Source organism: Scyliorhinus torazame, chromosome 7 (assembly GCF_047496885.1).
Source record: "Scyliorhinus torazame isolate Kashiwa2021f chromosome 7, sScyTor2.1, whole genome shotgun sequence".
Classification (NCBI taxonomy): domain Eukaryota; kingdom Metazoa; phylum Chordata; class Chondrichthyes; order Carcharhiniformes; family Scyliorhinidae; genus Scyliorhinus; species Scyliorhinus torazame.
This window is the reverse complement of record NC_092713.1, coordinates 210,843,171-210,867,954: the sequence shown is the minus strand read 5'-3', so window position 1 is coordinate 210,867,954 and position 24,784 is coordinate 210,843,171. Positions and strand designations below refer to the sequence as shown.

The 24,784-nt window shown below is 45.2% G+C and overlaps 1 protein-coding gene across 7 annotated transcripts in view; it reads right to left on the bottom strand.

Moving 5' to 3' along the window:
• LOC140426821 (uncharacterized) overlaps nucleotides 1-24,784 on the bottom strand; it is a 416,125-nt gene that overhangs the window by 101,996 nt on the left and 289,345 nt on the right. For all 7 annotated transcript variants that reach the window (XR_011948298.1, XM_072512042.1, XM_072512041.1 and 4 more), the window contains one exon: nucleotides 12,110-12,266. Coding sequence is in view for 6 of the 7 variants with exons in the window: in XM_072512042.1 (XP_072368143.1) it covers nucleotides 12,110-12,266 (157 nt within the window). In the remaining variant the exon portion in view is untranslated. The remainder of the gene's footprint in view (nucleotides 1-12,109; nucleotides 12,267-24,784) is intronic.

Below are 24,784 nucleotides of genomic sequence, written 5' to 3'. Positions count from 1 at the left end.
ACCCATCCCACCAACCCCCAACATACAATTCAACATTTAAAGTTACAAAACAGCCCCATCAACACCTCATCAACCACTGAAAGTAAACAAATTGAGACAGTAAATCCAAAAAGCCCCTACCCATCTTCAAACAAATATCCCTCAACCCTTACAAAATACACAACAATTATTTAAACCCCAGTCCATTTCTTTGGATGCCGCCGCAGTTTCCTCTGGAGTCTCAAAGTAGTTGTTCTTGTTTTCATAGGTCACTTGGAGGCACGCAGGGTAAACCATGCCAAAACAAACAGTGCTGCCTTGGCCTTATTGAAAGCTGCACGCCTCCTGACCAGTTCTGCTTCAACATCCTGGAAGATTCTCACCTTGCGGCCTTCTCATCTGCTATTCCGATGCTCCTTTACCCACTGCAACCTCTTTCTTTATCCTGATAGCAGTGGAATTGTACTACAATCGCACAAAGTGGCTTACCAGCATGGGGCTTCGGCCTCAATGACCTGTAGGCTCAAGCTAGCTCTGGAAGGTCTGCCATTTTGCTCTCCCCAATATCTTCCAGAAAACCTGCGCCATGACCTTTGTCAAGTTTGGGCCCTCCAGCCCCTCCGGCAACCCAACCACTCTCAGATTCTGCCTTCTCAAATATTTTTTCAGATCATCCACCTTGGCCTTCAAACGCTTGGTTGTCAGCACCACCCTTGCAACCCGAGGAATTCAGATGGTATCGAAACCCCCAACCGATTAGCATTTGATGGCCCATCTCCGCCAGACAAAGGACTGATACTTGAGCGAGCGATACAATCCCAGGCATTTCGGCACCACTCCCTGTACTCGGGAAGCATAAACAACAGGGTCAATGACCACTTAGGACACGCCCAGCCATCAAGGCACCCGCCCCTTTATTGGTTCGAATCAGTGATCAAGAATTACCCAATTAGTGGGGTCCAAACTGAAGGACCGCCCAAAAGAGCGCAAAAACCCCCAAGGATAAAAAGAGAGACTGCCATTGTTCGGCCTCTCTTGGAGCTGGCGCTCCGGCAACATCTACCTCCAACTGCAGCACCACCAGAAACAAGTTCAAGTTCAACGCCCGCTACCAAACAGATGAGCCTAGCTGAGCAGCAGTTACTTCTACAGACCCAGAATCGAACAACGGCCACTGTTCCTCTGACCTAAGCTGGGTGCCTGAAGTTAAGTACAGGTTGCCATAGTTGATAGGTGTAGTTTAACTAGTAGTGTTTATGTTGCATGCTTAATTGTGTGTGTAAATAAAGTACCCTTAATCTTGAACTAACTAACTGGTGTTTGGCTCTTTGATCGATATCGGGTTGAACCTTGTGGTGGTATCATTTGATACCTAGCGACTCTGAGCAATAGAATATAGATATCCAAAGGAAGGAGGGCAACCGCACCGACTGCCATATTTACAGTAGGTAAAAAAGGCAACAAGACGATCAGAGACCCCCTAAATCAGGGACACCCCCACCAAAGACTCACTATATCGCACCCATAATTTGAAATGCACAGAGAATGGATAATGTGAATGTATTCAGCTAATTTCAAGTGAACAATGAATTCAGAATTAAAGTCAATGAGACTAAAATTAAAATCTCCAAGTAAAAATTAAAAGTTCATAATTTTTCTCTTGCTCAAAGTTCTGGGTGTGTAGAACTGACTCCTAAGATCAACTTTCGTGCTGGGATTAGGCGCCGGAATGTGGCGATAGGGGCTTTTCACACTAACTTCATTTGAAGCCTACTTGTGACAATAAGCGATTTTCAATTTCAATTTCAAAGACAGATGATCAAAGTGTGTGGGACATCATAGTTCTTGAAATGAAGGCTGTTACAATCCCCATGGAGACTGATAGCTTTTAAAAAGAGATTTGGGGCGTGATTTAATGGAAAGATTTCAAAGTCCCATTTTGGGTACAATTGGTGGGGTGTTTCTCGTCGGGCGCATTGACGGGATTGCAGCCCGTAGTTAACGACATTTAGTGCCGGAAATGAGACCCCACAAGTTTCTTGCCATTCTCTGGCTTTCTCGCCTTCTGATTCACCAGACACGCGCCTCAATGCCTCGCCACTAACGAGGGGGAGCTGCTTTTAAACACACCCTCACCACGCACTCCCAGTGAACACACGTATGGCAGCGCGGATACCTGCTCCTCCTTTTGGGGATGCAGAACTGGCCAGGCTTCTCGATGCTGAGGATGCGAGATGGGACATCCTGTTCCCCTGAAAGGGCTGGAGGACCAGCAGCAGGGTCACCAATACCGCCTGGGAGGCAGTGGCAGCGAGTGCGAGCAGTGTGACCAGGAGGACCTTTGACCAATGTAGGAAGGAGACCAACAACCGCCACCGAGCTGCAAGAGTAAGTTACCACCTGAAGTAAGAGCGCTGAAATAAAGATAGAGAGGGGTGTCAAGCAAGGAGACCCACTCTCGCCAATCCTTTTAACATTGCTTTGGATCCACTGATATGCTCCCTGGGGGAGGCCAACTCAGGGGCGTCATGCCCCTGGGGGAGAATCGAGTCAACTGCTCTGCTTTGGCCTTTGCGGATGACATGGCCCTTCTGAGTGACTCCCACGCAGGGATGGAAAAGAACCTGAAGCTCCTCCAGACTTTTTGCACTAATGCAGGCTTAGCGATAAACGTCGCTGAGACCAAAGGCTTCCACTTCACCCACAAGTCGAAGACCTTTTTATACAATCATCGCGAAAACTGGAAGATCAGGAAGGAGGTTATCGCCTACATCCCTTCAGGTGACACAGAGAAGTACCTGGGAGCCCGAATAGACCCATGGGTTGGCGTGACAGAGGGGAATGGTCGGAAAAGCTCAAAGCCTGGACTAGTGCTTTACAGGCGGCGGCTCTCCAACCAGCACAGAAGATCGAGGTTCTGAAGACCCATGTTATCCCCAGGATGTATTTTCAGTTGATCCTATCGGAGGTATCGCAGAACACGCTCCGCAAATTGGATCAAATCATACGGAATACCACCAAAGAACTCCTACACCTCCCATGTCCGACGGAATCCTGTATTCGAACAACAGGAGCGGCGGACTGGGTATGCCCAAACTCGAAGTGCAGATTCCATCCGCGATTGTCCGCAAACGCGAAGCACTCGAAAGGTCCACGGACGCGGTCATAAGGGCGCCCTTCCAGTACCAGGACGAAAGCAAAACTGACACTATCGCAGGACTACGCATGCTCAAGGTCCTAAAGGAAGTTGAGGACTTCCTTTCCACACGTCAGATTGCAACCCGGACGAAGAGGACCCTTGTCGTGTCGGCAATGCCCATGTTAAGAGACCAAGACCAGCCCAGAGAGAAGACGGTGAACCGGAACGCTGCGTGGAGAGAGTGAAAGTTCGAAAAGAGGAAAACCCCGAGCAGCCAGGGTGCTGGCATAGCATACTATCGAAACGACAAAATGTCCAGCACATGGATTAAATCCTACCATCAAATGGAGTCGTACTGACTAATCAATAATTTGTTGCTCCCCACCAACTTATACCCTACACGGACTACCCTATCAAGGGGACGTCCAAACTCTGTTAAAACGTGCAGAAGGTGCGAGGCACCCCAAGAGACGCCAAGAGAGTGGTCTGGACAACCAGCGACCTGTGAAGACAAATTGCAGCCCGACAGCGACCCGGAACACTCGACCACGCAGACCCATCTTTCGAGGCAGGAACCGCAAGTAAGGCAACAAATCCTCCATCCACACACCGATCAGAAAGAATAACCTCATTGGACAGAGTGAATAACCCCATTGGACACAGCTATACCCTTAACACCGCATACTCTCACCATCTCCTTGGCTCAAAAAGAAGCCGTCACTCTAGGAAGCGTGGAAAACGTGCAGGTCTGCAGGTGAGAGTGAAACAACGCGCCCCCAAAGCCCCTATGCCTAGCTTATTCCTAGCTAATATCCAATCTCTAGAAAACAAGCTAGACAAACTTAAAGCCAGACTCACTTATCAAAGAGAACTGAGGGGCTGCTGTGTGCTCTGTTTCACGGAGACATGGCTCACTCCTGCTTCATCGGACTGTGCCCTACAACCAGAGGGCTTCTCAATCCACCGAATGGGCCGTACGGCGGCCTCAGGCAAGGCTAGGGGAGGTGGGGTCTGCCTCCTAATCAACATCTCCTGGTGCCTAGATGTAGCAACACTGGCGAGTTTTTGCTCCCCAGATCTAGAATACCTGACGCTAAAATGCCACCGCTACTGCCTTCCGCGGGAGTTCAGCTCCGTTATCCTGACGGCAGTTTACATCCCACCCCATGCAAACGTGAAAATCGCACTGGACGAAATATTCACCACAAATAGCCTTGAAACGAAACATCCCGAGGCCTTGTTCATTGTAGCTGGGGACTTCAATCAGGCCAAGCTCAAGAGCGTACTACCAAATTACCACCAACCCGTCACCTATTCCACCAGAGGCCCAAATATCCAGGACCACTGCTACACAAATATCAAACATGCCTACCGATCTATTGCCCGCCCACACTTTGGCAAATCTGACCACAAGGCTGTACTCCTGCTCCCGGCTTATAAGCAAAAACCGAAGCGGGAGAATCCGTCAAAGAAAGTTGTGCATTGTTGGTCTGAGGAATCGGATGATCTCTTACCGGACTACTTAGAGTCAGTGGATGGTCAGTATTTAAAAACTCTGCGACCAACCTGAACGAGTACGTCACTACAGTAACTGACTTCATTAGTAAGTGTGTAGAAGACTGTGTGCCAAAGAAACAATTCCGCGTCTTTCCCAACTGGAAACCCTTGATGAACAGGGATATCCACTGCTTGCTGAAGTCTCGGTCTGAGGCGTTCAAGTCAGGCGACCCTGACCAATACAAGAAAGCCAGATATGATCTAAGGAGATCCATCAAAGATGCCAAAAGATAGTACCGGACCAAGCTCGAGTCCCACACAGACCCCCGCCGACTACGGCAAGGTCTGCAAGACATAACGGGCGACAAGATGAAAGCATGTAAAATCACCGGCTCCAATGCACCCCTCCCTGATGAGCTCAACGCATTCTATGCACGCTTTGAACAAGAGGTCAGCAAGAGCAAGCCCTACACCCCAGAAGTCTCGGATGAACTTGTATCTGAGATCACAATTGCAGACGTCAGAGCAGCCTTCTCAAAGGTCAACTCTCGGAAAGCCACTGGCCCAGATGGGCACTCAGGTCTTGTGCGGATCAGCTGGCGGGGGTATGTGCAGACATCTTCAACCACTCTTTACAACAACCCGAGGTCCCTATCTGCTTCAAGAAGACGACCATCATCCCTGTGGCAAAAAAAAGCCAACAGCGTGCCTTAACGACCATCGTCCAGTGGCTCTGACATTCATCATCATGAAGTGCTCGAAAGGTTAGTCATGGCACGAATCAACTCCAGCCTCCCGGATTGCCTTGATCCACTACAGTTTGCCTACCGCTGCAACAGGTACACAGCAGACGCCATCTCCATGGCCCTGCACTCTACCCTGGAACACCTAGATAACAACGACACCTATGTCAGACTCCTATTTATAGACTACAGCTCAGCCTTCATCATTCCTACGAAACTCATCTCCAAACTCCGTGGCCTTGGCCTCGGCTCCTCCCTCTGCGACTGGATCCTGAACTTTCTAACCCACAGGCCACAATCAGTAAGGATAGGCAACAACACCTCCTCCACGATCATCCTCAATCGACCGGTACCCCAAACGGCTGTGTCCTCAGCCCCCTACTATACGCCTTGTACACCTATGACTGTGTGGCCAAATTCCCCTCCAACTCGATTTTCAAATTTGCTGATGACACCACAGTAGTGGGTTGGATTTCAAACAATGACGAGACAGAGTACAGGGATGAGATAGAGAATCTGGTGAACTGGTGCAACGACAATAATCTCTCCCTCAATATCAACAAAACGAAGGAGATTGTCATCGACTTCAGGAAGCGTAGTGGAGAACATGCCCCTGTCTACATCAATGGGAACGAAGTAGAAAGGGTCGAGAGCTTCATGTTTTTAAGTGTCCAGATCACCAACAACCTGTCCTGTTCCCCCCATGCCGACAGTATAGTTAAGAAAGCCCACGACTCTACTTTCTCAGAAGACTAAGGAAATTTGGCATGTCACCTACGACTCTTACCAACTTCTACAGATGCACCATAGAAAGCATTCTTTCTGGTTGTATCACAGCTTGGTACGGATCCTGCTCTGCGCAAGACCGGAGGAAACTACAAAAGGTCGTGAATGTAGCCCAGTTCATCACGCAAACCAGCCTCCCATCCATTGACTCTGTCTACAATTCCCACTGCCTCGGAAAGGCAGCCAGCATAATTAAGGACCCCACACCACCCCGGACATACTCTCTTCCACCTTCTTCCGTCAGGAAAAAGATACCAAAGTTTGAGGTCACGTACCAACCGACTCAAGAACAGCTTCTTCCCTGCTGCCATCAGACCTTTGAATGGACCTACCTCATATTAAGTTGATCTTTTCTCTACAGCTTGCTATAACTGTAACATTATATTCTGCAGTCTCTCCTTCCTTCCCTATGTACGGTATGCATTGTTTGTACAGCATGCAAGAAACAATACTTTTCACTGTACACTAATACATGTGACAATAATAAATCAAATCAAATCAAAAAAACCTCTCTCCTGGCATCAGCTCCGCTGCCACCCCTCAAATTCCTCCTTAAATCACTGGCTGACACCTCGCACCCTCCCCACATCTGATCTTCGTGCTTGATCCTCAGAACCACTGGCACCCACCAGCACAACCCTTTCATGTCCAGGTGCGTTGCCCACACATGCTACCTGCTATAGGCCCACCCCAACCCATCAAGCGTGCGACTCACAATGCATGCTCTTTGTCCCTGCAGGAGAAGATGGCCCATTATAAGCAAGCAAGGCCAAGATGGGGGGCAGAGTACCAGAGATTTGAGTCTTCACCCCTATGAGGAACAGGCCCTGGAAATCAATCGGTTGAGGAGAGAGCAGTCACCGACCAAGCGAGGTTGGCCTGTGCCGCAGAGGTGAAGATTCGCTGTACCTTCACCCAGATAACCTGTGTCAAGTTGTTCATGTCAGACAAAATGATCCTTCCCTCTCACTGACTACATGTTCCCAGTCTCACAGGATATCCATCTGAAGGGGCCGACCATCCGGAGTCGTGCCCCACCCTGCCACCCAAGAAACCACTTCGGAGGAGAGCTCCAAGGAGACCACGATCGGCACGTCACAGCTATCATCCCCACCTTCCATCAGTGCGGAGACACAAACCTTGGTGGGCGACATTAGTGGACAGGATTCTGGGGCACAATCTGGCGAGCACCACATAGTTACTGATGCACATCAGGTGGAGGTAGGAACATCCAAGGGAATCAGTAATCAGAGGTCTGCTGGATTCCAGGACTCAGCTGAGTCCCAGTCAGATGTCGAGACTCTGGACAAGGTTATCCCAGAGCTGATGCAGATGCTAAGACACAGCCGTCAGATTCAGGAGAGCATGTCAACGACATTCCAGTGAGTGCATAACCGATTGGAGGAGTCCCAAAGGCTACGGGCGCAGGAGATGGTACCGACAATGCATGGGACCGAGGCCAACAGTGCTAGGGTGGCAACTGCAGTGGAAAGCCTGGAGCACAATGTCAACGCCTTGAGTGTTGTGCCCAAGGCATGGTTCATTCTGTGACTACCATTGATGAAGGCTTCGACATTATGTTCCAATCAATGAGGGACATGTCCCAGATGCAGGTGGAAATTGCCGAGGCACTGCACAGCATGGCCCAGTAACTGAGGAGCATCGCTGAGGGCTTCGACGCCATGGTGCAGGCAATGGGGAGCCTCCAGGACTGGCAGAGCTAAATGGCGATATTGGGATTCGTGCCAGTGAGAGGATGCTAATGGGTCCTAATACACCATTTGCATACTTAGCAAGCCCGGTACCAGAGTCTCCGGGCCCTCACAATTCTCTAATGGGGGTGCTGATCATTAACACTATTTACCAACATGGCCCTGATGTGGTGGACCAATGGGGAAACCCCTTTAGGGATTTTCTCTCAAAGTCCAGCCTCCCCCCGCCATAATGCACGACCTGCACACTCCATCCCTGCCAGACCCCACCCACCCCACTCAAGAGACCTCCCTAAAATGGGAGAGACCCCCTAGATAGGGAGAACCCCCCAGAGACACCCTGAATAGGCAACCTCCCCCATTGAATGAATAGGGGACCTCCCCATTCCGATAGAGCGGAGAATTAAGTTACAAAAGTAGTTTTTTTCATTGCCCATGTCTGGAATGCTCTCCAGCTACCAGCCATGGATCTCTCGTTTGGTGCGCCTGTGGGTGGTGCGTCCCTTTAGTTAGGGGGTGTTTCTTTAGTTACCGACTATTCAGCGAGTCTTGTGGGTTTCCTCTATTCAGGACATCTGAGGGGGTCCCTTTAGTTAACGGGTCTCTGGGGGGGGGGTCTGAATCGCAATGCAGATGCGCGGCTTTACGATGCTGGGGGGAGCGGTGTGGGTGGAGCGGCCGCAGGTGCTCACTATCAGGCCACCCATTCAAAATAGCGGCCCCATAGTGGGATTCCCTTGGTCATTCCTCGTATTCTTTGCCATGCATAAATTTGCATGGAAGGGGTATTGAATTGCTTTCTGATTTGCACTCCCCAGTGGGAGCTTGAATCAGATCTAATTCACCTTCGGCTGGAGAACATAGTCTCCCAAACCGAGAATCCCAACAGGAGTCTCCTGTGGCACATGCTGCCATCATCTCCTCAAAAGACCAGCGATGCCTGTACACCATGGGCCATTGCTGGCATCCTCTTCTGCTTCCCTCCTCGACCTAATGGGTGGACGGCCGGGTCTTCAGGGTGTGCGCTGGCCACTGCACATGGGGTGCCGCCACCAGCTTGAATCAACAGTGCTGCCACCTTCTCCGGCGCCTCGGCTGCCACCAGCGCAGCCTCTGCGGGTCCGAAATAACCAGTCATATTTTGTATATCTGCAAGGAATTGGAGAAGGGGAGAGACTGACAATCAGTTGGGGCTTTCACCACAGGACCCTCAAATCCTCCAAACCGCCCCCCATCCTTACGTATCCCGCCTTCTCTCAAGAGTGCCATCCACCGAGCCACACACTATGCTCGTGAGGAGATCCCCAGTGCTGAAGAACTGCTTTTGAGTGTCTGATTGTTGGCTGCTGCCTCTATGGTGCTGACACTTCTAGAGTTCAGGCAAACTGTTCTGGCTTCTAAGTTTAATTGAAATGCAATGCAATAATCATCATCCGAGACATGACATGTGCACCCACGAGAATCCACTTGAGAATATTTTGTTTATTAAATGGTCAACAGTAACAAAGAGTTGAAAAATCAACGATGTAACATTCCATATATCACACTAACATTAAACAAGGAAAAGTCACCGTTCCATATTGGTACCAATACAAAGCTATATCAACTCATTTTCACCAAATAAAACCAAACACAAGTTATCATCCCTCGCAGGTTCCTCAACAGAAATGGAGGATATGCCTGAGAATGTATTATCATGTCCAGAACTTTGCCGTAGAAATGATCTGCCCATCAATGTGTTACTTGTTCCCCATATCAGTGCCATTCTCCGTCCAGGAGCCGCAGCTGTGCAGGCTGGCCAACGCGGCCCAATCTCACTGGAACCAAATCCTGACATCCACATATTCCACTGGTGCTCAAGATGCAGTTGAACATCCTCGACTTCCAGCGTATTTAACCCGCAGTAATGTGCCAGTTACATGCAGCACTTACCACTCCAGCAACAAAAGCATCACCAATCTGCAAAAGTATTTCTCCAACGGCGTCATCAATATTGTGCACTAGGATCAATGTCGTGCACTAGGTCTCGCAGCGTCTTCTTGCTTCAAACTTCTGGACACATATGTCTTCCTGAGCCTGGTGTTCCAGGACCCAGGTATCTTAGAAAAAATTGTTCTTCTTTCCAGCTACAGAAAATGAAGGAAACAGCAATAGCAGCCTCCAGGCATTTGCAGCCACCAGCAGAAGCAAGCAGCAAACACAATCTGCAACTGTGAAGTGCTCTCACAACTAACAAGGCTAATTCCTCATTAGCAATAGGCTTCAGCTGTGAAGCTAGAGGCTGCTCACAGCCAAAGGGAGTTAAAGTGACACTCAGCATTGAACCAAGAGCAGAGCTCTATACTAGAAATGTTTGGAAGACAAGACAGGCAGCAGTTGTAGGTGCCCTTGTTATACGTATCCACAATATTTGAAGATGGCTTGAAGGCCCCCGAACTGGAATGCTTCAGCCCCCCGGCCAAGCCCAAACCTCCTGAAGGATCACCCTCCCCCTCCACCCCAGGGGAGTACTGGGGCAGTAGCTCCAGTGCTCTTGAACTGCATGCTCGAAAATGGAAATGGCTGCTCACCTCCTCAGTTCCCCATAGCAGATCTTGCGCAGCATCATGTTTTTAAAAAGGAGTACTAAACGACACCCACGTGATATCTCGCTGGGGAGCCGGTTAATTCCCAGGAGTCCGTTGCATAAAATTTAAATCTCACTGATGAGGTGGAAATGAATGCAAATGAGGATTAATGATAAGTTCAACATATTTGGCCGTGATCCGGAAATTGCCATTGGGAGAGAGCCAGTTAGATAGCAAAAATGATTTGCGCCTAGCGCAAATCTCGATTTTGGCATTCCTTGCTATTTAACCGGCACAACCAGATCTGTGCCAGACATAATGCAGTGGTTGAATTGTGCCCATAAATTCCCAGTGGCTAATGCAAAGGAATTACAAAATTTCACATTTTAAGATTTTTAATGCAGCAAACACACTAAAATCAACAAAGACTAACACTACTTAGTCGGCAGCTAATCCACTAAATTAGAGAAAAGGCATCCACCAGTAACTCAACACAATCAAAAGCCCATACCACATGCATATGATATGGCACATTCTCAACAGATATGTAGATTTCTATTTGAAGTCCCAAATGTTCCCCAGTGATTCAACAGGTTATTTTCTTCCTGCTCTGCAGTAATGAATCTTCCAGTGTCCTGTTAAGCAAAGTCCCTGCACTCAATTTTCTGACTGTACTTGAATGGATTTCCAGCAGCAAGGCATCCACTGATAGCTTCTTTGTCTTTAACTCTCCATAACAAGTTTTTTTGTTCCATCTAACAAGCATTCAGTCTTCACCAGCACTCCGCTTGGTGATGAAGCCAACAAAACAAAAAGAGTCCTGCCTGGCGTTGCAGCACCGATTATAGGTTTTCCTTCCAAAACTCCAGGTCTAACTGCCCTTGTGAGTTCGAGCAACAAGACCAGCTGTCTTCTCATAAACGTTCAGGTATTAAATCTAACTTTCAGTAAGACTTGGCATGGGGTGCTTTCCCCCTGGCAACTTGGTCATATGCCAGGAAAGAGTTCAGTACAATTTTACATCATTCCCCGTTTCAGGGTATTGTGTTTTACCTTAAATTAAAAGCGGCTTCTAAAAACATATATGAAGTCTTTTAACGTCTAGCAGTGATGACAAGGTATCATAGAAATATGAGAACAAGCTAGTTTAGGATATGCAATGTAGAATGTGAGATTAGATATGTATTCAATACATTCTTTTTTTTTTTTAAATTTAGAGTACCCAATTCACTTTTTCCAATTAAGGGGCAATTTAGCGTGGCCAATCCACCTAGCCTGCACATCTCTGGGTTGTGGGGGCGAAACCCACGCAAACACGGGGAGAATGTGCAAACTCCACACAGACAGTGACCCAGAGCCAGGATCGAGCCTGGGACCTCGGCGCCGTGAGGCTGCAGGGCTAACCCATTGCGCCACCGTGCTGCGCTGTATTCAATACATTCTTGATTTATTTTCATGGGCCAGTAAGAAACGCTGCGAGAACCTTTTTCACAAGCTAAGTCTCAGAACATGTTGTATGCGAATTTTGCAAATAATATGGGCTTGATGACATTTTCTAGTTCCTTGCACTTTGCCTTTTTCTTACTGGAGCTGAACTAGGTTGTACCCCATTAATACACTTTCAATTTAAACTGTGCACCCTATCATTGCTAACATATTTTAAATTAATATTCTTTCCAAACTAACCTGTATCGACCGAGTTTAACCCAGATGATGTCCTTATAATGTGGCTTTTTGCCAGCCTTACAGTCATTACAATACCATTTTCCTTTAGGCATCTCAATGTTCAGGCACTCACGGTGAAAGGCAGCAGGACATGACTCACAGCATAGTAAACTGCCACCTGATAATAAAAATGGATACAATTACAATTTAGGTATCAAGGAAAGTTAAGGAGGAAAATAAATAATGAAAGCAAAATACAAATACTGATAAATGGCAGAACCTGATCACTGAAGTAGACACTTAAGAAACACCCTGTCAGCTCACTTGAGTTTGATTCTAGCTATTTGACTGTAAATAAAAATGTTAAATAAACAAACATATTTGGTTCCACATGAGACAACAATTCAAGTTTGGAGGTATTGCAGGGAAAAGCCAAACACTGTGCTCTGGAATTGCTGGATAAAGTATGAGACTAGGTGGAGGGAGTCTAAAATAAAAGATCATAAAATAATGCAAGGACCAATAAACTCAAAAGGGAATTCCGGGGAAATTTCTATGCAAGGAAAAAAATACAAACTCATCAGGTTGAAAGGAGATAAGATCTGCCAATGGGCACCTCAAATTGAAATAATGTGGATTGGCATTCTTTCCAGTTGTGGATGCGGACAGAGAGGACATAAAGCAAGACAACTTCTATTGTGGCTAAGGTTTCAACTAAATGAAACATGGCTGAGTACGACTAAAAAATAGTCAATTCTGAAACCACCAATAAATACAATTGTTATTTTTCAGGCCAATGGAGAGCTGCCAGCTTGATCTCTTGCAAATCAGTTATGGGTCTGTCTTCATCGAAATCCCTGAAAATTGCAAGTCAGCTGATAAGGAAGATGGCCCAGCTAGGATCAAACAGTAAGATTCAGTTCATGTGCCTAATGATTCGAGATAGAATAAGTTCACGTCTTAAATTGCCCTGTTTAAAGTTGATTTAGTTTAACATTGTGTTTTAATTGGGACCAGGATCTGCATATAGCATTGAGGATTTGCATTAAATATTGTTCCAGACTGGGCTGTGAGATTCGATCAATGCAATTTTGGAACAGGATCCCACTTTCATGACATGGTCACTGCCAACCCACCCGCTCCCGATTATCCTTCTGGATGACCCCTCCACTCAATGCCTCTCCAGCTTGAGGTTTACCCGTGTGGCCCTGCAACTCGAAGCTGCTCTCACTCCGTAGGTTGCTTCTAGTCTCTTGCTGCTTATTTCCTAAGCCCTTGCTCACAGCGAGGATTCAGGAGAGGGAAGTGGCGAATGGGAGGGTCAGCAAGTGGGAGGGTCAAAGAGTGAGTGAGAGGCCAGTGGGAGGATTGGTGGCGACCAGGAAGGTCAGGAATGGGAGATTCAGGAGGCACAATTGACAACGAGCCAGATGGCGCAATACTCCTGTTTCAAGTATAAGTGCTTCCGCCATCAGGGAATCGGGACTGCTTTCCGCTGTCACAGGAGCGATGCTGTCGTGCCATTCAATAGCACTTAGAAATTGTTTTCACAGGATTGGGTTTTATGTTGGACTTGAGAGAGAGGCCTAAACTCACTGACAGGTCCCACTTCTGAGAGATCGGGGCTCCATTTTCAAAGGGCATCCCAATCTCAATAATATTGCAGCCACCACACCAAATTGGTGGCAAGGGTCATCCCTCCATCGCAGTTTCTTTAAAAAGAGGTGGACTCTTTGTTCTGAAGAGCTTCTTAGAAAGACCAGGTGCTCTGTCTGAGTTCTGCCCCTACACCTGGTCTTTCGAAGAGGCTCATCAGAACAAAGAAACAACTTCTTTAAAAAACTGCTGTTAGAAGGAACACCTGCTCAAAAGAGGAAACACTTCAGAGTTAGTGGACACCTTGCAGTTATATAAATAAACAACGGTAAGCCTTACTTTGAAATTGTCTGGGCCTGTCAATCAAGAGGCTTTTAAATGGCAATGGTCCATGAAATTGAATGTAAACAATGCAGTTCAAAGCTTCTAGACTTTTCAGCATGTAGAGGCTTGGAAATGTTAACGGGCAATGTAACTGAATGTGATAAAAGCACTTCAAAGGTTTCCACCACATTAAAGGGAAGACTGGCACCTCCTTCTTACAGATCATTGACATGCTGGGAGAGAGCTTAAAAGGTATTAAGGCGACAGAGCGAACACTTTCACTTTCTTCTTACAGATCATTGATATTGACATGTTGGGAGATTTCAACACATCAGAGAAAACTGGACATGTTGAAAGACAGTTTATTAATTTTCAAGGCTACAGATGGGAAGATCAGCCAAACAATCACCATCCAGGGAAAGATCTCTGGCCTGTACCCCCCCATCCCACCCTGGTCTCACCTCCCTGAAGGTTCCTCTCCGTACCCTGGAGGCAAGTGTAGGGAGCGCACTCACCACCTTGCCCCACCTCAGAGTGTAAGGAGCTAGGTCCCCCTTGTCATGATTTGTTCCAATTCATGCCAGCGTGGCACCTGGCTGGGGGTGCATCCCAGAAGGCTGGTGTATCTGTCTTCCTGCCTGGTAATTTCATTCAGATGAATGTAAATAGCTACGAGCTCTTGTCTGCTTTGGGCAAGAACCTCATTGTGGCCGGCAGGGCAGGCTGGGAGACTGTCGGCAAGACTCTTGTTTTTGCCCTTGCACTCAATTCAGCAGGCTATCACGATTCCTGTCTCTAGCTAGCAAGCCCCCCCAGAGAGTACCCCCAGAGAGTGAGGAAGCGTGAGAGATGGAGAGCGGGAGAGGCCAAGTGCAAAAGAGGTGGCAAGTGAGAGACAACAATCAGGAGGTAAGTAGAAAGAATTAGCATATTTCTTTTATATTTTTAAATAAGAACATAAGAACTAGGAACAGGAGTAGGCCATCTGGCCCCTCGAGCCTGCTCCGCCATTCAATGAGATCATGGCTGATCTTTGTGGACTCAGCTCCACTCTCCGGCCCGTACACCATATCCCCGAAACCCTTTATTCTTTAGAAAGGTGTCTATCTTTTTCTTAAAAACGTTTAAAGAAGGAGCCTCAACTGCTTCACTGGGCAAGGAATTCCAGAGATTCACAACCCTTTGGGTGAAGAAGTTCCTCCTAAACTCGGTCCTAAATCTACTTCTCCTTATTTTGAGGCTATGCCCCCTAGTTCTGCTTTCCCCGACCAGTGGAAACAACCTGCCCGCATCTATCCCCTTCATAATTTTATATATTTCAATAAGATCCCCCCGCATCCTTCTAAACTCCAATGAGTACAGTCCCAGTCTACTCAACCGCTCGTCATAATCTAATCCCCTCAACTCTGGGATCAACCTAGTGAATCTCCTCTGCACTCCCTCCAGTGCCAATATGTCCTTCCTCAGGTAAGGAGACCAAAACTAAACACAATACTCCAGATGTGGCCTCACCAACACCTTATACAATTGCAGCATAACCTCCCTAGTCTTGAACTCCATCCCTCTAGCAATGAAAGACAAAGCTCAATTAGCCTTCTTAATCACCTGTTGCACCTGCACACCAAGTTTTTGCGCCTCGTGCACCATCACACCCAGGTCCCTCTGCACAGCAGCATGCTTTAACATCTTACCGTTTAAATAATAATCCATTCTGCTGTTATCCCTCCCAAAATGGATAGCCTCACACTTGGCAACATTGAATTCCATCTGCCAGACCCTAGCCCATTCGCCTAACCTATCCAAATCCTTCTGCAGACTTCCGGTATCCTCTGCACTTTTTGCTTTACCACTCATCTTAGTGTCGTCTGCAAACTTTGCCACATTGCACTTGGTCCCCAACTCCAAATCGTCTATGTAAATTGTGAACAACTGCGGGCCCAACACTGATCCTTTGAAGGATCCCACTAGTTACAGGTTGCCAACCAGAAAAACGCCCATTTATCCCCACTCTCCGCTTTCTGTTAGTTAACCAATCCTCTACCCATGCTACTTTACCCTCAATGCCATGCATCTTTAGTTTATGCAGCAACCTTTTGTGTGGCACCTTGTCAAAAGCTTTCTGGAAATCCAGATATACCAAATCCATTGGCTCCCCGTTATCTACTGCACTGGTAACGTCCTCAAAAAATTCTACCAAATTAGTCAGACACGACCTACCCTTTATGAACCCATGCTGCGTCTGCCCAATGGGACAATTTCCCTCCAGGTGCCCCGCTATTTCCTCCTTAATGATAGATTCCAGCATTTTCCCTACAACCGAAGTTAAGCTTACCGGCCTATAATTACCCGCTTTCTGCCGACCTCCTTTTTTAAACAGTGGTGTCACGTTTGGTACTTTCCAATCCTCTGGGACCACCCCAGAGTCTAGTGAATTTTGATAAATTATCACTAGTGCGTTTACAATTTCCCTAGCCATCTCTTTCAACACTCTGGGATGCATCCCATCAGGGCCAGGAGACTTGTCTACCTTTAGCCCCATTAGCTTGCCCAATACTGCCTCCTTAGTGATTACAATCATCTCAAGGTCCTCACCAATCAAATCTTTATTTCCATCAGTCGCTGGCATGTTATTTGTGTCTTCCACTGTGAAGACTGACCCAAAAAACCTGTTCAGCTCCTCAGCCATTTCCCCGTCTCCTATTATTAAATCTCCCTTCTCATCTTCCAAAGGACCAATATTTACCTTAGCCACTCTTTTTTGTCTTATATATTTGTAGAAGCTTTTACTATCTGCTTTTATGTTCTGAGCAAGTTTACTTTCATAGTCTACCTTACTCTTCTTCATAGCTTTTTTAGTAGCTTTCTGTTGTCCCCTAAAGACTTCCCAGTCCTCTAGTCTCCCACTAATTTTTGCCACTTTGTATGTTTTTTCCTTCAATTGGATACACTCCCTCACCTCCTTAGATATCCACGGTCGACTTTTCCCCTTTCTACTGTCTTTCTTTTTTGTCGGTATGAACCTTTCCTGAACACTGTGAAAGATCGCTCGGAAGGTTCTCCACTGTTCCTCAACTGCTTCACCATGAAGTCTCTGCTCCCAGTCTACCTTAGCTAGTTCTTCTCTCATCCCATTGTAATCGCCTTTGCTTAAGCACAAAACACTAGTGTTTTTGATTTTACCTTGTCATCCGCCAACTGTATTTTAAATTCCACCATATTGTGGTCGCTCCTTCCAAGAGGATCCCGAACTATGAGATCATTAATCAATCCTGCCTCATTACACAGGACCAGATCTAGAACCGCTTGTTCCCTTGTAGGTTCCATTACATACTGTTCCAGGAAATTATTCCGGACACATTCTATAAACTCCTCCTCAAGGCTGCCTTTACCAACCTGGCTAAACCAATCGACATGCAGATTAAAATCTCCCATGATAACCGCTGTACCATTTCTACATGCATCCGTTATTTCTTTGCTTATTGCCTGCCCTACCATCCTGTTACTATTTGGTGGCCTATAGACTACTCCTATCAGTGGCCTTTTCGCCTTACTATTCCTGATTTCCACCCAAATTGATTCAACCTTGTCCTCCATAGCACCAATATCATCCCTTACTATTGCCCGGATGCCATCCTTAAACAACAAAGCTACACCACTGCCCTTACCATCCATTCTATCCTTTCGTATAGTCGGATACCCTTGGATATTTAACTCCCAGTCGTGACCATCTTTTAACCATGTTTCAGTAATGGCCACGAAATCATAGTCATTCACGATGATTTGCGCCATCAACTCATTCACCTTATTCCGTATACTACGAGCATTCAGGTAAAGTACACTTATGCTGTTTTTTATGTCTTTGTTATGAATCCTAACACCTTGATCAGTAACTTTTCGCAAATTATTTTCCTCTTACCTTTTCTCCTAATTTTCCTTGGCTTTGAACCCATATCTCTACATAATAACCTGTCACGTAACCTGCTGCCTTGCTCTCCATTAACCATTATACTGTCCATAGCTTTACCCTTCCCTTCCCCCAACTTGCTAGTTTAAAGTCCTTGTGACCAACCTATTTATCCTATTCGCTAGAACACTGGCCCCAGAATGGTTCAGGTGAAGACCGTCCCAACGGTACAGGTCCCTCCTGCCCCAGTACTGATGCCAATGCCCCATGAAATGGAATCCCTCTTTCCCGCACCACTCCTTTAGCCACGTGCTAACTTTCCTAATTTTCTCAAACCTATACCAATTAGCACGTGGCTCGGGTAGTAATCCAGAGATTATAACCCTGGAGTAACTGTTCTTTAATTTAGTCCCTAGTGTTTGATAATCCCCAAACAGGTCCTCTTTCCTAGTCTTACCCATGTTGTCAGTCCCAACGTGGACCACAACAACTGGATCCTCTCCCTCCCTCGCCAAAATCCTTTCAAGCCGATCAAAGATACAAGTTATGATACTTATCAATAAAGTATATAAACTTACAGGGTATAAAGTTTTGGTGGCATTTTACTGATAGGAAAGGTCCTACAGAACCTAACTAAAGCTTTTGTTTGGGTTGGGAAAATCTGATTTGCTTATTATTGTTTCATTTAAAGTTGCACGTTGCAGGAATGCAACTACTAAGTTAAGCGAGGAATTACTGTACTGTTGCATAGAATTTTTGTGAAGTCAATATTTTGATGTGCTTTAGACTAAATGCAATACATCGATCTCTGGTGGGGAGAGGAAACAAACTGCTCGTCCCCTAGGAACTACAAGATAATAATAAAAATAAGGATAGCTCTGACATCTGATTTTACAGTTTCTGCAATTTATTTATTAATAGCTAATTACTTGTAGTATTACTCACATATTATCCAGGACCAAGGGATGATTAGTCATTAACCTGGGAATGGCGATTAAGGTATTCCCCATGGGAAAGCACTTTAAATGGAATCAAAGACGTTTACAGAAAAGAAGGCTATTCAGCCCATCATGTCTGTACAGGACTTTGTTGAAACAAATTAAAATCTATCCCACTATTTCTGCTGATTTTCGAGTACTGTGCTTGGTTCAAATATTTATCCAATTTTTCATTAATACTCAGCGCAGCCTGTGGAAAACACTCTTTTGTTCAACAATCTACTTCATAAAGACATTTCTTCCAATCTCTCTCTTGACTTTCTTGGTTATAATTTTAAATTGATGATTCCTTGTCACTGATTCCCAACCCAGAGGAAACCGTCTTTTTCTGTTTACCCAATCAAAATTTTTCATAATTTTAAAATTTCTAATAGATCTCCTCTTAGCCTTAGAAACACAGTTAAGATGATCAGCCATTAATCTGGGAATGGTATTCAGGTGATCACGATGGGAAAGTGTAGCTACAGTCTCTTCAGATAACTATAGCTTCTCGGCCATGGTGTCATTCGGAGGAAGTCTTATGTTGTACAACCTCTACATCTTTAACGTCCTTTCTATAATGTTGTATACATCAACCTGACTGTGGCCTCGTTTATGTTTTGTATTAGATTATAATTACACATTTATTCTTTTACGCTACGGGCAGAATAATACGGGGGAAGATGCCAACCGGAGCATTTAAACATTTAAGTTCAAAAATTATCCTTGCTGCTCCCGCCCTACTGCCCATGCCATACGTTTTATGCTATGGGTAGCATATTATCAGGGTCAATTGGTTTGATAATGTCTAATTGACCCTGAATTGTTCATTTAAATGTGGTGGGTGGGCTGTTGACTTCAGGGCAGGAAGATGGTAGGATGGGCGTTCACCCCACAAGTTTCAGGTTACATTTGTCACCTATCTGTCATTGTAAAATCCATACATTATCCTTGCACTTTGCCAAATTCTTTACTTGAGCCATCAGCAAATTTTGAAACGTGTTGGCTATATCAAAGTCAAAACCATCAAAGACTTTATGATGAAACAGTTGAGGAACAGTGGAGAACCTTCCAAGCAATTTTTCACAGTGCTCAGCAGCAAAAAGGAAGGACGGTAGAAAGAGGGAAAATCAACCGTGGATATCTAAGGAAATAAGGGAGAGTATCAAATTGAAGGAACGAGCATACAAAATGGCAAAGATTAGTGGGAGACTAGAGGATTGGGAAATCTTTAGGGGGCAACAGAAAGCTCCTAAAAAAGCTATAAAGAGTAAGATCGATTATGAGAGTAAACTTGTTCAGAATATAAAAACAGATAGTAAAAGTTTCTACAAATATATAAAACAAAAGAGTGGCTAAGGTAAATATTGGTCCTTTAGAGGATGACAAGGGAGATCTAATAATGGGAGATAAGGAAATGGCTGAGGAACTGAACAGGTTTTTTGGGTCGGTCTTCACAGTGGAAGACACAAATAACATGCCAGTGACTAATGGAAACGATGCTATGACAGGTGAGGACCTTGAGACGATTGTTATCACTAAGGAGGTAGTGGTGGGCAAGCTAATAGGGCTAAAGGTAGCCAAGTCTCCTGGCCCTTATGGAATGCATCCCAGAGTGCGAAAAGAGATGGCTAGGGAAATTGCAAATGCACTAGTGATAATTTACCCAAATTCACTAGACTCTGGGGTGGTCCTAGGGGATTGGAAATTAGTAAACCTGACACCACTGTTTAAAAAAGGAGGTAGGCAGAAAGCAGGTAAGAAAAGGCCAGTTGGCTTAACTTTGGTCGTAGGGAAGAAGCTGGAATCAATCATAAAGGAAGAAATTACGTGGCATCTGGATGGAAATTGTCCCATTGGACAGACGCAGCATGGGTTCATAAAGAGTAGGTCGTGCCTTACTAATTTAGTGGAATTCTGTGAGGACATTACCAGTGCGGTAGACAACGGGGAGCCAATGGATGTGGTATTTCTCGATTTCCAGAAAGCTTTTGACAAGGTGCCATACAAAAGGTTGCTGCATAAGATAAAGATGCATGGCGTTAAGAGAAAAGTAGTAGCATGGATAGAGTATTGGTTAATTAATAGAAAGTAAAGAGTGGGGATTAATGGGTGTTTCTCTGGTTGGCAATCAGTAGCTAGTGGTGTCCCTCAGGGATCAGTGTTGGGCCCACAATTGTTCACAATTTACATAGATGATTTGGAGTTGGGGACTAAGTGCAATGTGCTCAAGTTTGCAGACGACACTAAGATGAGTGGCAAAGCAAAAAGTGCAGAGGATACTGGAAGTCTGCAGAGGGATTTGGAGAGTGTAAGTGAATGGGTTAGGGTCTGGCAGATGGAATACAACGTTGACAAATGTGAGGTTATCCATTTTGGTAGGAATAACACAAAAAGGATTATTATTTAAATAATAAAATATTAAAACATGCTGCTGTGCAGAGGGATCTGGGTGTCCTAGTGCATGAGTCGCAAAAAGGTGGTTTACAGGTGCAACAGGTGATTAAGAAGGCAAATGGAGTTTTGTCCTTCATTGCTAGAGGGATGGAATTTAAGACTTGGGAGGTTATGCTGCAACTGTATGAGGTATTAGTGAGGCCACACCTGGTGTATTGTGTTCAGTTTTGGTCTCCTTACCCGAGAAAGGACGTACTGGCATTGGAGGGTGTGCAGAGGAGATTCACTAGGTTAATCCCAGAGTTGAGGGGTTGGATTACGAGGAGAGATGGAGTAGACTGGGACTGTACTCGTTGGAATTTAGAAGGATGCGTGGGGATCTTATAGAAACATATAAAATTATGAAGGGAATAGATAGAATAAATGCGGGCAGGTTATTTCCACTGGCGGGTGAAAGCAGAACTAGGGGGCACAGCCTCAAAATAAGGGGAAGTAGATTTAGGACTGAGTTTAGGAAGAACTTCTTCACCCAAAGGGTTGTGAATCTATGGAATTCCCTGCCCAGTGAAGTAGTTGAGGCTCCTTCATGAAAGGTTTTCAAGATAAAGATAGATAGTTTTTTGAAGAATATAGGAATAAAGAGTTATGATATTCGGGCGGGAAAGTGGAGCTGAGTCCACAAAAGATCAGCCATGATCTCATTGAATGGCGGAGCAGGCTCGAAGGGCCAGATGGCCTACTCCTGCTCCTAGTTCTTATATAGTACGTGAACAAAAGTGTGTCTGGCATAAACCCCAATACAAACAACACTTACTTATACTAACTCTGTTTCAGTTGCGGCTCACTTAGCATTAGTCTCATCTTTTGGCCATAAATTCCGGGTTCAAGTCCCAATCTAGGGCTTGAGCACAAAAGTCAAGTCTTATACTCCAGTGTGATAAGGAGGGAATGTGACACAACTGGAGATTCCATATTTCACATGATACATTAAACTGAGACCTCACCTGCCTGCTCAGGTAGACATAGAAGATCCCTTGAGACTATTTTTAAAATGAGTTGCGAGTCATCCCTGTAGTTCTGGCCAATATTAATCCTCAATCAACATTAGAAAAACAGATTATTTGGCCATATTACATTGCTGTGTGTGGGAGTTTGCTATGCATAAGTTAGCTGCTGTTTTCCTACATTACAGCAGTGACTAGATTTCAGAAGTAATGAATTGGCTGCAAAGTGCTTTGAAACATCCATTTTCTCTTCCTTCAACAAAAATGTAACATTTACTCTGACCAGTAAAAGTACACAATTTACATATTTATGATTAAAATATTATGGCAAAAACTGTTATAATCTGACCTTTTTAATAGCCAGTGCTCAGGGGTGACTTCATCATAGATTTTGCTATTTTTTTCAAAACTAATTATTTCTCTAGTTACCTCCAACAATTGTTCCAGACCTTCCTTTAGCATATCACCATTCACATTTCCATTATCGTTGGTGAAAACTGATGTAAAATATTTTTTTTAATATCAAACATGAGAGAATGTTGTGTAGCTATATAGAGTTCCTGTTCATTCAGCATAGGTAAAAGTATTCACTATAGAGCTTTGAGTAGTTGGAGCTAAACACTATGAAAGCGAGTTACAAGTTACTCCTTATGTTTGCTCTTACAAGAAGGATTTATCTTCCTTAGAACTGAAGTAATAGTATGCAGAATGATGTTTTGTCTAAAGATGTAGGCCAGGATTTTTCATACTCACCTGCCATCAGGATCTTCTGGTCCCGCCGAAAGTCATCGACTTTTGGCCGGCCCACTCTATCCCCTGCAATGCCGGGGCTGCAAAATCCTGGCCATAGTTTTTAAAGCACTTAAGTAGTTTTGTACAGCCTACCATTTATCATAGGTGAGTTGTTGAAAATGTGATTTATCCGCTATTTGTGGTGGCCAGTATAATGCAGTGGTGATAATAAAGGAAGAAGATAAAGAAAGAGCACCAGCTGAAATTCAAAAAAAAGGTTTACATATACAGTACTGGCTGAGCAGCAGTTAGCAACAGTGACCTAATCTGATGGTTCAGTTCTAACAAACTGCTCAAGTTCTACCACACGCAATTCAGCTTCCATATTATAATTCATTTCTTTCAACCTGCTAACGTTTTATGTTATGGATGCGGCTTTGCAACATTTTTCTGTGATACTAAACCTGTGTTTTAAATTCTAGAAGAAATGGAAGCCAATGGGAAGTGAAATCTGCAAATTAATGAGTAATAGAGCTGTTGTTGGACAAAGTAAACAGAGCATTTAGGATGCTATAACGGACAACTTTGAAATTAACTAATGTAAATGGATAATGGTCATCACCTTTCACCGACTAAAAATGACTGCCCATTTTAAACATGGACATTTTAAGTAGTAAGGACTGCAACTGTTGTTCAAAATAAGAGTGAACAGATACTTAATGTATTAGTGTAAAATCTTTCTGTTTGATTTTAATGGAGGTGTCAACCTAGTTATTTTTAACAAGTATTTCTGGGATGTGGGCGTCTCTGGCTTGGTCAGCATTTATTGCCCAGGATTCCAAGCTTCTGACCTGCTCTTGTAGCTACGATATTTATATGGCTAGTCCAGTTGAGTTTCTCGTCAATAGTAACCAGAGAATGTTAATAGGGGATTCAGCAATGGTAATGCCATTGAATGTCAAGGGGGGATGGTGAGATTCCCTCTTGTTGGAGGTCATTGCCTGGCACTTGTATGGTTTGAATGTTACTTGCCACTTGTCAACCCAAGCCTGGATATTGAAAATGAAATGAAAAATGAAAATCGCTTATTGTCACGAGTAGGCTTCAATGATGTTACTGTGAAAAGCCCCTAGTCGCCACATTCCAGCGCCTGTTCGGGGAGGCTGGTACGGGAATCGAACCGTGCTGCTGGCCTGCCTTGGTCTGCTTTAAAAGCCAGCGATTTAGCCCAGTGTGCTAAACCAGCCCCTTTGACCAGAATTGACCAGTTCTTGTTGCATTTGGACATGGACTGCTTCAGGATGAGGAGTTGTGAATGGTGCCAAACAGTGTGCAATCATCAGTGAACATCTCCACTTCTGACCTTATGATGGAAGGAAGGTCATGGGTGAAGCAGCTGAAGATGTTTGGGCCTTTGACACTACGCTGAGAAACTCCTGAAACCGAGTTAATTGACCTCCAACAACCACAATCATCTTCCTTTGTGTGAGGTATAACTCCAACCAGCGGAGAGATTTCCTCGATACCCATTGATTCCAGTTTTGCTAGGGCTCCTTGATGCCACACTCAGTCAAATGCACTCTTGATGTCACTATCACCTCACTTCTTGAGTTCAGCTCCTTCTCCATGCTTTTACTGAGGCTGTAATAAGAGGAAGTTCAGTGATCCTGTCAGAACTCAAACTGATCATCAGTGAGCGGGTGATTGACAAGCAAGTGCTCCTTGATAGCACTGCTGACGACCCCTACCACCACTTTACTGA